The sequence below is a fragment of the Ovis aries genome, chromosome 18 (assembly GCF_016772045.2).
Source record: "Ovis aries strain OAR_USU_Benz2616 breed Rambouillet chromosome 18, ARS-UI_Ramb_v3.0, whole genome shotgun sequence".
NCBI lineage: Eukaryota > Metazoa > Chordata > Mammalia > Artiodactyla > Bovidae > Ovis > Ovis aries.
In genome coordinates, this window is record NC_056071.1 from 62,285,514 (window position 1) to 62,303,075 (window position 17,562).

Below are 17,562 nucleotides of genomic sequence, written 5' to 3' on the forward strand. Positions count from 1 at the left end.
TTTTGAAAAGAGACCAGCAGATCGGCAGGCCAGCAGGTCTCCAGGGACAGGCTGAGCTGCCTTTTGGTGACTGGCAAGGTGGACAGAAGGTAGCCCTAAGTACGCGATGCAGCCTGGACAGGAGTTCAGTGAGCAAGCTCCTATGTCCACACGGTTGAATCTCCAACACTGGTTGAGGGGACAGAAGCCAGTCACAGGAGTGACAGTACACAGCACAGTTCAGTTGTTCAAAGTTGGAGAAGGCGTTATATGATGGTCTGAGTTCTCTGTGGTACCTGCATGCTCCGCCTTCAGGAAAGACTTCCCCCAGGAGCAGAGGAAAAGGCCGTGAGGTCACCGTGAGGTGCAGAAGGTGGGAGCCAGCCAAGTCTGTATCAAGCACATGCTATGTGCCAGGCCTCACCTGCCAGCCCATTTAACAGATGAGTAAACTGAGGTACAGAAGGGTTAAGCGGCCTGTCCAAGGTCACAGTAAGTGGTAGAGCCCACGCTCTAGATTACTAACCCTCCTGGCCTCTCACACTGTCCCTCACACTTCCTCTTGTTTTGAAATAACACTTGCGACATCTGAAGCAAATGTGGTCAAATATTAATGTGGGTAAAGTCTGGTGGTGTGTCCTTGGGCGTTCTTTCTCCCGTGCTGTATGATTTCTCGTAGGTGTGAGGTGTTTACAAAAGCCTCTGCTGGCCCCAGGCCCTTTGCCCAGCTGTGATCCACATCACGCAGGTAGTCCAGCTGCCAGGGTGAGTGAGCAGGGACCAGCCCAGCCCCCAGCTCCCACATTCTGTGCTGGGATGCCTAGCGCAATCTCCTGCTGTGGCTGAGTGGCCTGGATCCTGGGGAGAAAGGATTAGCTGATACGGGCTGCCCCCTGGAGATGGGGAGGGCAAGCGGCCCCCTGCACAGACAGGCCGGTAGGGGGCCTTTTCCGTCACTCTGGAGAAGGAACTAATGGCTGTGTAATTAGCAGGCGTCTGCTCCGCAGGAGCTGATGCATGGCTGGCGGCCCACACTGACCCAGTCTGGCTAGAGTAGGCTTTGGGTGTTCCTCTGGTCTGTGTGTCCCGGTTCTGGCAGCAGACAGTGCCCTCGGGGCTCCTGGAAATGTGGGCAATACTCCTGCAACCTCAGACAATCCTCAGACCCACTGGGCTGGGATCCAGAGTGGCCAGCTGTGGCCTGGCCTCACCTCCTCCGCACCCCCAACTCAAGAGGTAGGGAAATCGGGGCTGAGGGTGGGGAAGGTCACACACAGGGTCACCAAGGCTGTCGACGGCAGAATTGCGTGTCCGTCTCATTCCAGGCGGGACCCAGATGGGCAAGAAGGCAGCCTTTGGGCCCGGAAGCAACTGCTGAAAGTACCCATGAAGCCAATGTTTGGGGAAGAAAGTCCGGAGGTTTCCTTAACCACAGGCCTGGCTTCCGCCGCTGTTTCCCTCACACAGAGCTCGAGGGCACATCGGCTCAAAGGACCAGCTTTGTTCCTGCCGCCCAGGCAGTGTCCCCAATCCCTCAAATATCCCTGGCCCCAGACGGCATTTGGTGAAAATGCTCAGGTCATCTAGTCCCTGGCCACCGGCTCAGCCCTCAGGGGCTGTGACATTCACATGTGTTTCTTAGCCTGCCCCCTTAGGTAAGACAGGCAGGTTAGAGGTTAGGTTGGAGAGGGCTGGAGTTGGGGAAATGCCTTGCGAGGGGTGTTGAGAGGTGATGTGGATGGGGCTCTGGTAAAGTCTCTCTCTCTTTTTGATATGCCTATGCTGATTAGTATTCTTTTTTTTTTTTAAGTTATTTGTTTACCTGGGTGCGTCAGGCCTTAGTCGCAGCCCCTGGGACCTTCGTTGCGTCCTGCGGATTCCTTCACTGTGGCACGCAGCCTTTCTAGCTGTGTTGCGCAGACTCCAAGGCACATGGATCTTGGTTTCCTGACCAGGGATCGAACCCACCGCCCCTACATTGTAAGGTGGATTCTTAACCACTGCACCACCAGGGACGTGCCTCTGGTACAGTTCTTAATCCTGGAGAGTGGGTTTTGTTATGGAGACGGTTGTGGGAGTATTTTGCGGTGGGTAGGGAGAGGACCACAGGCTTTCCCTTCCCCCTGCAAGAGCTGTGGGGGTCTTTGGCGAGGTTCCCTGGCGATAAAGTCCCTCTTCCTTTAGACTGTGACCGCTGGGCCCCACAGGAGTTCCTCAGCCTCATGCTATTTGGCACTAAGCCTCCTGCAATTCATCAACATGACCTCTGAGGCCATCTGACAGGTTCTGGATCCAGTACCTTCTGTCCCAAGTGAGCCGATCATCCCTGGGACTCTGGACTCGCTTGTCTCTTCAAATTTAGGGGTGGCGGTTGACCCTCAAACCTCAGTTCTCAGATGGGTCCAGCAAAATCACCGATCCAATTTTCAGTCTGTTCATCCTTTTCCTTTCTTTCTTTTTTAAAAAAGATTTGTTTATTTGTGGCTATTCTGGGTCATCGTTGCTGCCTACGGGCTTTCTCCAGGTGCATCGAGCGGGGGCTACTCTTTGGTGCCATTCTGTGCGCAGCCTTCTCATTGCAGTGGCTTCTCTTGTTACCCAGCACCGTCTTTAGAGCGCAGGCTCAGGAGTCGTGGTGCCCAGGTTCGGGGGCTCCGTGGCATGTGGGATCTTCCCGGGCCAGGGATCGAACCCTTGTGCCCTGCATTGCCAGTTGGATTCTTAACCACAAGACCAGCGGAGAAGCCCCGCCCTTTGTCTTACTGGTGAGATAGGAGTAAGAACTTCCAAGCTGTGGTGTGCCGGAGAGGAGCTGGAGACCCTGGCTCCGCAATGCCAGCTTGCTGTGTGCTGCAGCCCGTGTTTCCTCCTCTGCACAAAGACTCTGCATCCACACTGCCGAGACCTGTAGAGAGTGTCGGGGACCCTAGCAAGCGTGTGCCCATGATAGGGGCACCAGTCGGAGGAGTCCCAGCCCCCAGGCCCCCCTCCCCGGGACCCCAGACAGCAGCTCTTCTCTGAGGTCAGACAGCCCAGCATGCCAGAAAACAGCCAGGTGGGGACGGGGGCCTTGAGCCAAGTGCCCTGTGGCTGCTTAATGAACATTTGTCAAATGAACTAACAAACACAGCTCTAAAAGTTATTTCACCCAGGTGGGGATGGGGGCTGAGCAGGACGCCGTGGCCTCAGACTCTGCCTGAGTGGCTGGGGGTGTCCAGGCGTGTATGTTGGGGGGCAGGTGTATGCCTAGCCATCTCCAGAAACTCCTGTGGCAATGACATTGGGCCCTGGTGAGGCTGTCCCCAAAGCTCAAGGCTATGGCCCAGGCTCTGTGTTCCCCCATCCCCGCCCTCCTAGCCTTTCACACACTCCAGGAGCCAGTGTTGATGTGCTCCTATTACGATCTGAATGTGAGTCCCTGCAGGACTCCCCTGGGGACTCAGCGGTAAAGAATCTGCCTGCCAATGCAGGAGACGTGGTTTCAATCCCCGATCTGGGAAGATCTCACACACCGCTGGGCAACTAAGCCTGTGCGTCACAACTACTAAGCCAGTGCTCGAGAGCCCGGGAGCCGCAGCTACTGAAGCCTGTGTGCCCAGAGCCTGTGCTCCACCACGAGAGAAGCCAGCGCAATGTGCAGCCCACACACCCCAACTAGAGTGTAGCCCCTGCTTGTGCAACAGAGAAAAGTCCATGAGGCAACGGAGACCCAGGAGAGCCAAAAATAAATAAAGGAATTAAATAACACATTTTAAACACCTTACTTGAATGTTCATGCTCCTCCAGACACAAATCCTAATCCCTAAGACAATGGTATTAGAAGGTGGTGCCTTCGGGAGGTCATTAAGTCATGTGAGTAGAGCCCCCATGAGCCGGATTAGTGCCCTTGGAAAAAGACGCGCTTCCTCTCTCTCTCTCTGCCACATGAAGACACAAGGAGAAAATAGATGCCTGCAATGCAGAAGAGAGCCAGCACCAGAACCCAGGGTGCTGTCACCCTGATCTTGAACTTCCAGCCTCTGGAACTGTGAGAAATAAATCTCTGCTGCTTACAAGCCACTCCGTCTGAGACAGGGACCATCGCCCTGGGTGGCTCCAGGCTGGGAGGAAGGGGCCGCTGCGCAAGCCCTCCGCAGCTCCCGTCTGGCCCTGCCCTTGCCCCCATGGCCTGTGGGAGGGCCCAGGGGTCGAACTTCCCAGGTTGCAGCCCCAGCCTCCCCTGCAAGGTAGGCCAGTGAGAGGAGCCGGAAGGCCAGAGGAAGGGAGAAGCCGGGGGATTTCTATCCCTCTGAAACAGGCAGAGTCTCCAACGGGGACTGTCTCCAGTTCCACCAGACATGCCCGCTGGCCACCCAGCTCTGGCCAGGTGACCTAGCCCCCTTGGTTGTAGTGACGTTCCCCACTGTTCCTCCACTCAGGTACTTGTAGAATCTTCCTGCTAGTCTCAAGGCTGCCTCACTGTTTCCTACAGCTTCTTGGGCATCAATTCTCTACATTAAATTCCCCATTTTATTGTATTTCTTTATTTATTTTTTTATAAGGCATGTCGGCCATGGTAGAGATTTTATTTTTATTTAATTAATTTATTTGGCTATGACATGAGGTACGCGGGATCTTAGTTCCCTGACCAGGGATTGAACCTGTGCCCCCCGTGCAGTGGAAATGGGGAGTCTTAACCACTGGACTACCAGGGAAGTCCACCCCCGCCACAGTGTAAGGACTTAGAGATGTTTGACCTGCTGTGGACACCCTGGCTCACACATGGTACCTGTTCAGGCCTAAACCACAGACCTCAGGGAGCTTAGAGTCCCTCAGAATCAAGTTTACCCTCAGTCCTGCCACAAGGGCTGGCACAAAGACACGGATCCTGTCCCCCAGGGCAGCCCAAAGAGGCCTGCCCAGAATGGGTGTGTGAGCTGGGGCCATGAAGTCTGAGTAGGAGTTTGCCCGGCTGAGAAGATGGAGAAGAGCATTCTTGGGAGAAGCAAGTGCTTCTTCTTCTTCCAGGCCCACCTGGAGAAGTATACCCTGGGGGGATTTGTTGCTCTGAAATTCTGGCAGTGGGGGCCAGTGTGTGTGTGTGTGTGTGTGTGTGTGTGGGCGGGGGGTGTAGGGGGGTCTGGGGTCTGGGCAGTGGGAGCCGCAGGTGTACTCCATCCTACCCTGTGTGTTGTATACCAGGGCAGCTCAAAGAGTAATTCCAGAATTTCTTGCATTAGAGTTCTACAGGGGGGCCATCAGAATCTCTGGGCCTCAGAAGCTGCATTTCAGGGGGGCTGGCTTGCTCAAGAGAGTTTGCAAACCCCTTCCCTGGGCTCTGAGAGGCCTCAGGCCTGGTCAGCAGGGCAAGGACCCCCATGGTATTTGCCTTTCTGAAAAACCTCTGGGGCTCTGTGGAGTGGAGCTGATGGGGAGGGGGCAGAGGGCCGGCTGCTGCGACTGCCCATCCCGTCGCCCAGGTGGTGATGCTGGTTCCGTCGCCCGGGTGGTGATGCCCAGCAGAAGCTGGAGGGTAGACAGCTGGAGGTTCACCCAGGCAGGAGCCAGAGGGAGGAGGCCCTACAGTGCCAGGCTGTCTGGAGTCTGCTGCCCAGGAGGGGAGAAGGCGAAGAAGCCTGGAGCGGGCATCCACTGTGGACTCTGGAGGCGGCCCCAACCTCCCTCCCCACCTTGTGAGTCCCAGGGCAGCGCCACCACCCCTTTACATGACTGTGCTCCCATTTTAAGTGATTTTGTGAGAATTTCCACCATGGGCCCCATGGTGTCCCTCCCCTGGCCCAGTCAGAGTCTCCCGCACCTCCTGGGCTAAAAACCCCGAGGGGAGACAGCTGCATCCCAGATTGAAACGGGAAACACAGTCCGCACCCGGCGCCTGGAGGCCAGGTCACCGCCACGGTAATCGGAAAGACTCCCGATCCAGGAGGTTGCGCCGACTTGTGCACCGCGCCCCTCTGCGCTCAGTCCGGGGCCAGAGGTGACCTCCTAGGACGGGAGGTCTCCAGGTCTCCCAGCCCGAGGCTGTGCGGGGCGGGCGTCCCGGGAGGCTGCTGGCGGGGCGGGAGGCGGGCGCTCAGGGCGCGGCCGGAGGCTACTCGCGGGCCGCACTGGGCCGGGGGTGCCTCCCTCCGCCTCTTCCTCCGCCGGCCGGGCCGGGGCGGAGCGGGGCAGCGGCATGGCGGGCCGGCGGGCCGGGGCCGGGGCCGGGGCCGGGGCGCTGATGGCGCTGCTGGCGCTTCGGGCGCTCGGGGCCGCGGCGCACCCGCAGTGCCTGGACTTCAGGCCGCCCTTCCGGCCGCCGCAGCCGCTGCGCTTCTGCTCCCAGTACTCGGCCTTCGGCTGCTGCACTCCCGAGCAGGACGCGGCGCTGGCCCGGCGCTTCGGGGCCGTGGCGGCGCGCGTGGACGCCGCGATGTGGGCCGAGTGCGCCGGCTACGCGCTCGACCTGCTGTGCCAGGTGAGCGGGCACGCGGGCCGTGCGGGGCGCGCGGCGGGAGGGCGCGCGCGCGGGGCCTCGGTCCCAGATGCGAGGGTGGCGGCGGTGGCAACTCTACTTGGCGAGAAGGATCGAGACTGGGCATCGGGCTTCGGAACCAGAGGCCCCCGGGTGGGGGTCATTTGGCAGGGGGCGGGGAGTCGGGCATCCTCGGATGGCTGTGGGCTTTGCCATCACTAACTTTATGACTTAGGTTTTCTCTGGGTCTCGGTTTCTCCTCCTGATGAAATCATTGCCCCCTCCGAGTCTGGGGGGCTCTTCTGCCCTGGCACCGCCTCGAGATTCCCCCAGAGCTCCAGCCCCGGAGAGCCCTACCCTTGTCCAAGCTCCAGGATGGGAAGCTTTTGTCCTGCTCCGAGCTGCCTTTCGTTGCCCCTGGGAGGAGGTGGGCGCCCACTGACCCCTGCAGAGGGCATGATCATCGCGCTGGGCTTGGGTTTGTCGAGGGGTTTGGGGAACCCTGCTCCCAATGAGGGCTTTTCCCCCCAACCTGAAGGAGTGCTCTGAGGGCCGCTCCGGACTGCGGGACCCTGACACCCACTGGGGCTCCTACCCTGGGTGACGCCGGTAGTGAGATGTGCCAGATGGCTCCAGACCCCCTAGGTTCATGCTGTGCCCTCTCCCTGGGATGGCGCTCCCACCCAGCGTGGGCTCTCTCATCCTCGGAGACCACCCAAGACATCCCTGTGGTGAAGCCTCTTGGCCCCCGTCCCTCCTCTGAGAGCTGCACCCCGGCTTCTCCTCACACCAGATTGGGCCTCGGTTGTTCATTGTCCTGACTCCAGAGTGCCTGATGACCCCAACCCCTGGCGGGTATTGGGTCAAGGCTGAGAAGTCTGAAGGCTGGCCCAGGCCCAGCCCCGGGAGAGTGGGAGGACCCGTGGGTGGAGGGATCCTGACTGCACAGCAGAGTCCTAGCCCTCTGCCATCAGAGGCAGGTGCTGGTGGGAGGGGTGGGGCCAACCGAGGCTGGCTTGGATTCAGACGTACTAGGGTCTGATCCTGGCTCTGCCACTTCCTGGCCTTGCAGCCCCGGACAGGTCATCCCTCCACTTCAGTTGCATCAATGTTTACACTGGGGGAGGTCTAAAGTTTCCCCCCCCCCCCCCCCCCACCCCCACTTGCCATGAAGACTGAATGACACACACTCAGAGCTCAGTGAGCCATTCTGCCTGGATTTCTCTAGGGCCTCCTTGGTCCCCAGTGGCTGCCCAGCCCCAAGCAGGGACTGAGTGGGGCCCAGAGGCTGATTCAGGGAAGGCCCGGAGAGGCAGGAACTGGCCTGGTGATCATACAACCCGGAAGCGGCCACGGTGACGCTCGGGCCACACTCATTGGCCATGTGACTGAGCCATCGTCTGAGCAAGAAATAAGAGGGGCTGTGAGGCCTCTCTCTTTTGGTGGACCCCCCGGAACCCCCACGCTGTGCATCTCAGGGGAGCAAGAATGATGCAGTCAAGTGTCCACCTCCCTCACCAGTCTGGGCGCCCCGGAGGACCAGGTTCTGTAGTCTTCCCATGTCAGTCACGTAGAACAGTTCATGGGTTCATTCCATGTATTTTTGCCTTTTTGTTTTAATTGAGCATTTACTATGTGCCAGGCTCAGCGGGGCACTGAAGGTAGGCAGGTCTGCGGAGGAAGAAGGGAAGGGCCAGTCTCACTACCCTCCCCCTGGCAGGAGGCTCCCCTCTGTCCTTGGGAACCATCCCAGCAAGGCCTGGCCTTGAGCAAGCTGTGGTAGAATGGCTGCTAGCATCTCACCCCAAGCGTCTTGGGAGTGACCTCATGTCTGGAGCGAGCTTGGAGAGTGCAGCGGAGGCTGGATCATGGTTTCCCTGGAGGGCCTCGTGGGAGGGAGGGAGAGCGCTGGACCAGGGACAGTGTTCCCAGCAAGCCAAGGCCGTCTGGACTCAGCACCTCCTGATTTCCACCAGGGGAGGGGGCCGAGGTGCCTTGTTTACAAGTCTCAGTCAGTGATGGAATTCAGGCCCTCGCATCTGCCTGGACTCCCGATGGCGAAAGAGACCATAAAACCATGGCTGCGCCCACAGTCCCCCCAGAACATGTGCCCGTCTGACACCCAAGACTCCTCCAGATGCCCGTGATGGCTACCTAGCCAGAGGGCAGTAGTCCCTCCTGGCCCCTTCAGACTCTTTCCTGAGGCTTTGCCCTGGTCCATCTGATGTCGTAGGAAGGAGAAGAGAGAGCTTGTGACATGTGGTAACTCAGGTCCCAGGTTGATGAGAGCCAGTCTATGCCACAAACTTCCATGTGACTGCGATGGCCTCTAAGTGCCCCAGGCCATCAAAGCCTGGTTTCTGATAGATGTCTGTGCACAAGGCGCTCTGCAGGCTCAGCCGCTGGGCAGACAGTGCTTTGGAGCCTGTCAGGAGTTGGCCCTGTGCTGGGTGCTGGGCCTAGGGGCGGTTGGCCAGTCACAAACCCAGTTCTCAAAAGTCTCCTTGTTCAATTCAGGAGACACAGAGACACTTATCAGAATGGGCCAAAGGCTCCCCAAGGGTCACCATGGAGGCAGAGCTCGCCCTGAAAAGGTCAGGGAAGCCTTCCTGGAGGAGGGAACACTGAGTTGCCTCTCGATAGTTGGTATTGTTTGAGCACTTACTCAGAAAACACATGTATCGCTTCCGTGTATTTCTCCCAATAGCTCTATGTTTCAGTTTATTTCTCGTGGGAATTGCTTCCCTTTTGTAAACGGGGACATAGGCACAGACAGGTTAAGGGACTTGCCCAGGGTCACTCGGGAAATGATAGATCGGTCTCCTGTGTGCTCTGACTCCAGAACCCCTCTCTTAATCACTTGGCCATGTTGCCGGCCTTCTTGAAGCCTCACCATGTGCTGGGCCCAGGAATCCCTGCCCTGAAGGATCCCACAGCCTAGCGGGTGGACAGACACACAGAGATAACCAAGTCCTAGTCACGCAGACCACCTGAACCATGGGGAGGTGACAGCAGAGACAGAGCTCACGCCACAAGCTACAGAATTACAGCTAGGTGAACACTGTGTCTGAGACGTGGGCAGAGAACTGTAGGAGCATCCACAGGGGAGTCAGGGAACAGAGGTGTAAGCGAAGGCTATTGAGTCGGGCTTTGCGGCATGCATAGGAGTTTGCCAGATGCCGAAGTGGGCAAGGAGGGAATGTCCTACAAGTGAATATTGTGTACAAAGACTCAGTCTTCCTGGGGAATTCCCTGGTGGTCCAGTGGTTAGGGCTCTGTGATTTCACTGCTGAGAGTTTGATTCCTGGTCAAGGAACTAGCCACGTGGCACAACCAAAAAAAAAAAAAGACTCAGTCTTCCTAAAGAGTAGATGATGGACATAAGAAGCCTTCGGGACTCTGGGCTGAGGGCCATGAGTGTCAGCAACCGCACAGAGGCAATCCTGGGCAGTAACGTGGGCAGGCTGGTTGTCCCTGTGCTGAAAGGCACAGACAGCTGAGCAATGGGACACTGGGCTGGTTTTCCATGGGTTTTCTGCTGCCTCTCCCCACTGACCACTATGAGGCTAGTTGCTCTTTTTTTTTTTTTTTGCTATTTATTTATTTGGCTGTGCCAGGTCTTAGCTGTGGCACACAGGAGTTTTAGTTGTGGCATGAGAACTCAGCTGTCGCATGTGGGATGTAGTTTCCTGAGCAGGGATGGAACCTGGGCCCCCTGCATTGGGAGTGTGGAGTCTTAGCCGCTGGACCACCAGGGAAGTCCCGTGGGTTGGGTTCTGATGCATGAAGGGCACTCAGATTGGCTTGCAGAGGTCTGTTTTGCTGCCCACTGTCTCTGGAGCTGAGGACAGTGCCTGGCTTGGAGTCTGAACGCAGTAAGCACTTGTTGAATGAAATTCCGGTGAGTAATCTGAAAAGAGCCCTGGTCTAGGTGTCATGAGACCCGGGTCTGAGCCGTGGCTTGGCCACTTCTTGGCATGCGGCCTTCTTGGAGCCTCAGCTTCTCATATCTAGTAGGAATCACCATGACCCTACCTCGCAAAGCAGAAATGAGCTGTGTGTGAGCACAGACCCTCCCTGATCCACCCATGGCTGCTGGCGGGACTCACGGGGCCTCCGGGGGAAGCGTGAGAGAAGGGGCACGGCACAGAGGCCAGAGCCGGGCCGTCTGGAACACATGGAACACAGCCTCCCTGTCTGGGCCCAGGATGGTGCTCACCAGACCACAAGCACGTCACTAAGTGGCCCGCAGCCCCACGGTAGCAGGAGACAGGCCAGGAGGACCGGCCAACGGTGTGACCAAAAGCCACAGCCGTGTAAAAGCAGGGTGTGGCCTCTGGCCAGGAGCCTGAGGACCCAGCCAAGAGGGCAGCCTGCCACCCACGGCCCCTGGGGACCTCTGGTGGGAGCCCAGCTGGGCCCTTCCTGGGAACCGGCCACGTGGGCCTGTCTGTGCCTCCCCTACTGGGGGACGAGCATCCCTGGAGGCCTCCAGGGGCCCGGGGCTGACTCAGACCCGCAGGCCCTGGCCTGGTGAGCTCACGGTGAGGGCGAGGGATGGGGGGTGGGGGCTCGGTCAGAGGTTCTAGCTGAGGGACGTCCTTAGAGGGCCTGGGATGCTGAGACCTTTGCTCTGGGGGGCAGGGGGTTGGGGGGGCTTTCAGCTCTCAGATGGTGGGTTCCGGATCTGGGAGAGGCCTGGTCACCACGTGGGTTCTCAGAAAGCAGAACCTGGGCCAGAGTTCATGGTTTTTTTTCCCTTCTTAGGGTGAGCGGACCCTGCCAGCAGGAGTGACAATCTATCCATCAGCTTCCTCTCCCAGGGGCCCAAGGTTTGCCACATCAGGCCTTAACTCCCCTGCCTTCCAGATCCTGCCCAAGCAGGCGCTGTGTGGGATCCCAAGTGTCTCATTAGTGGGGAAGCCCCTGGGGGGAGGTAGAGGAGGGAGCCATAGCTGTTGGGTTTTGCCCGGTGGAGTCACAGCCCAGCATAGCCGGAAAAGGGGCCAGTGAGGTCAGGAGGATCTGAAGAGGTCCTGGAGGGGAAAGGGAGCAGGGGAGGAGCGGGTCTGATTCATCTCACGGAGAATCCGGTCTGGCCGCAGGGGACAGCCTCAGGGCCCTGCCTGGAGGGGCCAAACCCAAGGTCAGAGGGAAGGAGGAGGCAGGTCCTGGTGGCCAGGGGGATAGAGGAAGTGCGGGCAGGAGTGTAATCAAGGTACTCATATGTGTACGTGCATCACTTCCCCGGTGCTGGGGGATGGGGTCCACCTGAGACCAAACCCACATCCTCCATGCTCACCGAATGGTGCTGAGTGTCACTGGGGGGCCACACCTCGGTCTCCCCATGTGTAGGAGGGAGCCCCCCTCCCCCGTTGTGGGCTCTTGTGGGGATTACACGATGGCTGACCAGGGTGAGTCAGTGTCCAGCATGGTGCCTAGGTATTCACCGTGGGCCTCCTGTATGCCAGACACCATCTCGGGCTCCGGGATACGACAGGGACCAACGCAGGCAAAATTCCTGCCCTCGTGGAATTTAGGTTCCGTGGAAGGCAGACAATAAAGTAAACCCATTGATTTTTATTACATTTTATTACATTATCAGGGAATGTTACAGTTTTTGATTTTTTTCGTTTTCTGTTTTAAGCCAAGACAGAGGTCAGGAGGAAATGGGAGTGATGGATGGGTGGTCAGTGAAGACCTTCCTGGAGGTGCCCCTTGAGTAGGGATCTAGAAAAAAGTGGAGTGAATCATGGAGGTATAGGGTGGAGGCAGCATATTAAGACAGAAAGTGGAACTTCCCTGGTGGTCTAGTAGCTAAGTCTCTGCACGCCCAATGCAGAAGGCCACGGGTTCGATCCCTGGTCAGGGAAGTGGATCCCACATGCTGCAGAAGTTCACATGTATTAATCACTCAGTTGTGTCCAACTCTTTGGGACCTCATGGTCTATAACCCGCCAGGCTCTTCTGTCCATAGAATTCTTCAGGCAATAGGACTGGAGTGGGTAGCCATTTCCTTCTCCAGGGGATCCTCCTGACCCAGGGATCAAACCCTGGTCGCCTGCAGGCAGATTCTCTACCATCAGAGCCACCAGGGAAGCCCTGTCACCTACTACAGCTGAAGATCTCGAGGGCTGAAACTTAAGACCTGGGGCAGCCAAATACATACATATTTTTAAAAAATAAGTAAATTAAAGAAAAAATGTATTAAAATGCCTCAGATCCTTTCTGGCAGACAGTAGGTGCTTAAGAATAACTCCTGATGTTGTTAGTAGCAGGAGTAGTCATAGTGTGGTTATTCTAACAGAAGCATCAAGGCAAGAGAAGGGAGGAAGGTGAGGAGATGCAGGGCCCCTGGAGCTGTAGTTGAGACAGTGGGTGGAACGGACAGATGGCGTCTTCCCATTTTACAGATCAGCAGACTGAGGCTCTAGGAGATGGGGTGAACCGCCCGCGGTCACACGGCTGGTAAACCCACCCCAGAGCATCCCTGCGCGTGCCTGTCTCTGCAGGAATGCTCGCCCTACGCGGCCCACCTTTACGACGCAGAGGACCCGTCCACGCCCCTGCGGACGGTGCCCGGGCTCTGCGAGGACTACTGCCTGGACATGTGGCAGACGTGCCGGGGCCTCTTCCGGCACCTGTCTCCGGACCGCGAGCTCTGGGCGCTGGAGGGCAACCGCGCCAAGCTCTGCCGCTCTCTGTCCCTGGACGACACCGACTACTGCTTCCCGCGCCTGCTGGTCAACGAGAACCTCAACTCCAACCTGGGCCGCGTGGTGGCTGACGCCGAGGGCTGCCTGCAGCTGTGCCTGGAGGAGGTGGCCAACGGGCTGCGCAACCCCGTGGCCATGGTCCACGCCCGGGACGGCACCCACCGCTTCTTCGTGGCCGAGCAGCTGGGGCTGGTGTGGGTCTACCTGCCCGACCGCTCGCGGCTGGAGAAGCCCTTCCTGAACATCAGCCGCGCCGTGCTCACCTCGCCCTGGGAGGGCGACGAGCGGGGTTTCCTGGGCCTGGCCTTCCACCCCAGCTTCCGGCACAACGGCAAGCTCTACGTCTACTACTCGGTGGGCGTCGGCTTTGACGAGTGGATCCGCATCAGCGAGTTCAGGGTCTCGGAGGATGACGTCAACGCTGTGGACCACGACTCCGAGAGGTGGTTCCCCCGGGAGCCCAGGCCGGGAGGGGGCGGGGCTGAGATCTGGCAAGGCTGCGCACCAGCAATGGTCCGTTGGATCTGCGCTGCGCCCCGAGAGGTGTGAAATATTTTGACTGTCACACCCAGTAAGGGGGCTGAGTCCCCTAGGAGTTCAGGGGAGAGGCAGTTGCCAAACAGACGTCACGGGGACTTGAGTCCAGCTCCTGGATCAGGTGCTCTAGATGGTTCGTTTCATTTGGTTTTCATACAGCCCCATTTTACAGATGAGGAAGTGCCGGCTCAGAGAGGTGAAGGGACTGCTAGGTCACACAGCTAGGAAGTGTCAGAGCTGGAACTCTGATCTGTCTGCTTCCCTCCCAGGCCCAATCCACTGCTCCCACCTGCCCAGCTCTGGCCGCAAGGGACCATTCTCACCTGGCTGGACCCCACCTCCTGCTTGTCACCTCCACACTCCACCCCCAGGCAAATTGCTCCTTGCCACCCTCCCAACTGCATGTTTATCCGTTCTTTGCCTCCAGGCTTCTTCTCCTCCCAATACCCAGCCTGCTTTTTGGGTATTAGTTATGCTCCAGCTGTTTTGAAAACAGGTGTGACAGGGTTTCCCTGGCGGCTCAGAGCATAAAAAATCTGCCATCCTGCCATGCAGGAGACCCTAGTTTGATGCCTGGGTCGGGGAAGATCCCCTGGAGAAGTATTTTTGCCTGGAAGAATTCCATGGACAAAAGGAGCCTGCAGGGACTACAGTCCACCGGGTTAGTCGTGTCCACAGAGTTAGACACCACTGAGCAAGGAACAATTTTTGACCTAGCCTGGTGTGAAGGGCATACATAATCTGTCTCCAATAGGAAAATAAGTCCTGTGCCAGGTAATCCAAATAGGCAGAATTTGATACTGGGAATTAGTTCCTCAGGTGTTGGAAACGATGAATGAGAAATGGGGGGGGGGGAGATAGGGGGAGAAGGGAGGCAACCCCGAGTTCAGCAACTGAAGGGAGATGACTTCACCTCTTGGACTATGAGAGGCAGGGTTCCTGGGGCCCCTGAGCTGGGGCCGCTGGGTAGAAGCTGGAACCATGGTGGGTCTGGGTGGGGGCAGCTGGAGCCAGGGAAGAGGTGCAGCTACTGCCAAGACACTGCCTGAAGCAGAGAGAGAGAGGGAGAAATACCCCTGAATCTCCCCCCACCCCCCATCTCATCTCCTGACAGTGCTTTCCTTGGCTGAACCTAGCTGGAGGTCAGTTAGCTGAGGAACATGGGAAGTGTAGTTTGTAGGAGCTGGTAAAGTATCTGCCTGCAATTCAGGAGACCAGGGTTCCCATCCCTGGGTTGGGAAGATCTGCTGGAGAAGGGAATGGCACCCTACTCCACTGTTCTTCCCTGGAGAATCCCACGAACAGGAACCTGGCCAGCTACAGGCCATGGAGTCGCAAGGAGTCAGATGTGACTGAGCGACTAACACTTTCACTTTCTCCCCACAACTCCAGTCTCCTGCCAATGCTTCCCTTGGCTAAACCTAGCTGGAGGCCAGTTAGCTGAGGAGCATGGGAAATGTAGTTTGCAGGAGCTGGCTTCTGAAGTAGAGAGCAGGTAAGAGGAGGACCGGGGCTCATCTGAGGACAAATAAGCAAATAACAGGACATCATGCATTCGATAAAATTATAAACTCTAGACATTGAAAGTACAAAAAGAAGGAATCAAACTGACTAATGTGAGAATCTCATGTATTAATAGATTTTGCCTGTGAGCTTCCTGGAAGCCAGGGCAAAAAGAGAAAGCATAATTCTCATTATCTTATATGAGGCCACACAACTGATTCTCCAAGAGAGGCCAAGTTCGTCATGTGACTCTCACAGAGGGGAGACAGAGATACGATGAATGTGTCTTCAATGATGACTTTAAAAAATGGATTCCTAATGAAGACTGAAGGTGGAACACAAGATATACAGATGAACATATTTCAGAATTGGGGTTCAGCAAGGACCCCTCTGGGGACCTCACAGTACCAGCCTAGAACCTGACTCTTGCAGGGGAAGAGTAGGCATGGCTGGCTCAGGGCGGAGCCAGCAATGAATGGTCATCCTTGCCTGAGTCAGCGGTCAGTCTCTTTTCTCAGGGCTGGATGTCCAACAGTCTGGGCTGTCCTTTCCGTGGGCGGACCTGGTTTAGGGATTGTGTGTGGCTCCCCATGTCATGTATGTTGATCTCACAATAGAAAGGCCTCTGGTCTTGGTTCTGAAGGTCGAAAGTCCTGGGTTCAAGGTACCTGACATTTATGTCTCTCAGGTTTCTTATCTGCATTAATAAAGGATTGGCCAGTCAGTCGCCAATCCCGGAAAACCTAAGCATTTTGGTCAAAGGGAATTTAATACAGGGAGTTGGCTAATATTGGGAGGGCTGGAGAAGGAAAAGGAGAGGGTCAAGGTCCCTAGAGATGAGTTCTTGTGAGAAGCGAGGGGAACAAAAGGCAAAGAGGTCTTGGTGCTGCTGGGTTTTGCCGCTCCTGGTACCCAGATGTCTGGGCAGAAAGCCAGGGGTCCACATTCACCAGCCGCTGTCGCCTTCCCTGCAACCATTGCTTCCGGAGGCAGTGCCAGAGACCAGGGCCATGGGGCTCCTCCCTTCCCCTTGCCTGCCACCCTCTCCTGGCAAGCCCTAACTGGAGGCTAGCTGACTGGCAGTGTGGTGGAAGATTCCCGCCCTGGCAGTAAAGGAGGTCACTGAGAAGTGAGTGGAGCTGAGCACAGTCCACACCCTGCAGCCCGCCTCCCTAGAAGTCACAACCATAACAAATGAGAGACTGTGTCACAAGTGCTCAGCTTAAGTGGCTGGTGTGTGGGTAGCTATGATGATGAAGAAACCAGTCGTGCCAGTGATTGGGTCAACGGTTTCACTTGATCATAACAGGCAGGGACTAGTTGTGGGGGAGCAGTGGAAAAAGCGCTTAACCAGAACCAGAAGTCCCGAGTTCCTGACCCAGCTCTGCTGTCTATGGGCTGTGACCTTGGGCAAGTTGCTCAACCTCTCTGAGCCTCTTGGATCTCACTGGCACAGTGATGTGAATTATCCCTTCCTAGCCTGCCAGATCCTTATAAAAATCACCTCCTATAAAGGATATGGAAAGTCTTTCCAACTATGAAATGGCATCGAAGACAGAGGAGGCTTTATTGCTGTGATCTTGTTTTGTGTTTCTGGCTGAGATTTGTTTGTTTGTTTGTTTTTGTGGGGGGTGGCTTATCTTCTTTTAGGATAATCCTGGAAATTGAAGAACCAGCCTCGAACCATAATGGAGGCCAGCTGCTCTTTGGGGATGATGGGTACCTCTACATCTTTACCGGAGATGGCGGGATGGCTGGAGACCCCTTTGGGAAGTTTGGAAACGCCCAAAACAAGTATGTTCTGATTTGGTTGGTGGGTGGATTGGTTTATGTACTCTCCTGGAGGGGGAATGACTTCCTCAGCCATGAAACTAGGGCAATAGAAATGGCTTTGGGTCCCAGCTCAGCCTGCAGCTAGCCAGCTGGGGAACCCAGTGCCTTTCTCTGATCAGTTAGAAAGCAATAATGATCATCTCCATGGGGAGGCTTGTTATGAGGAATAAAGATGATGGGTACCTGAAAGGTAGCATCACAGAGCCTCTGGGAAGATGAGATTTTTCTCTGAAGTCCGCCCAGCCCTGCTGGAGCCAGAGGAAGGAAAAGGGTGCTTCCCAGACCAAATAGGGAGTGTGAGCTGGCTGGAGCAGGGCTGTATGGATGAGCATGTGGGTTTTCTACCCCAAGGGTCACCCGAGATGACCCCGAAATTGAAGCAGAGTCTTGCTCTCAGTTCCTCAATTCTGGGCTTGAGAAGATGGCCTGCCACCATTCCCTTCCTTTACACAGACACACACACAGACACAGTCTCAAGAGTATAGACGAGGATACCCAGGAGTCTCAGGGCAGCCTCCTCCATTCTCTCAGCCCAAATCACAA

The 17,562-nt window shown here is 56.7% G+C and overlaps 1 protein-coding gene across 2 annotated transcripts in view; it reads left to right on the forward strand.

The window, feature by feature from the left end:
• HHIPL1 (HHIP like 1) overlaps nt 1–17,562 on the forward strand; it is a 55,587-nt gene that overhangs the window by 22,599 nt on the left and 15,426 nt on the right. The window contains exons 1-3 of one of the 2 annotated variants that reach the window (XM_027957386.2): nt 6,109–6,433; nt 12,943–13,589; nt 16,837–16,980. In XM_027957386.2, coding sequence (XP_027813187.2) covers nt 6,152–6,433; nt 12,943–13,589; nt 16,837–16,980 — 1,073 coding nt within the window. In that variant the 5' untranslated portion in view covers nt 6,109–6,151. Of the gene's footprint in view, nt 1–6,108; nt 6,434–12,942; nt 13,590–16,836; nt 16,981–17,562 lie in introns of those variants that run through there. The other variant, XM_042235469.1, reaches the window with a different exon arrangement.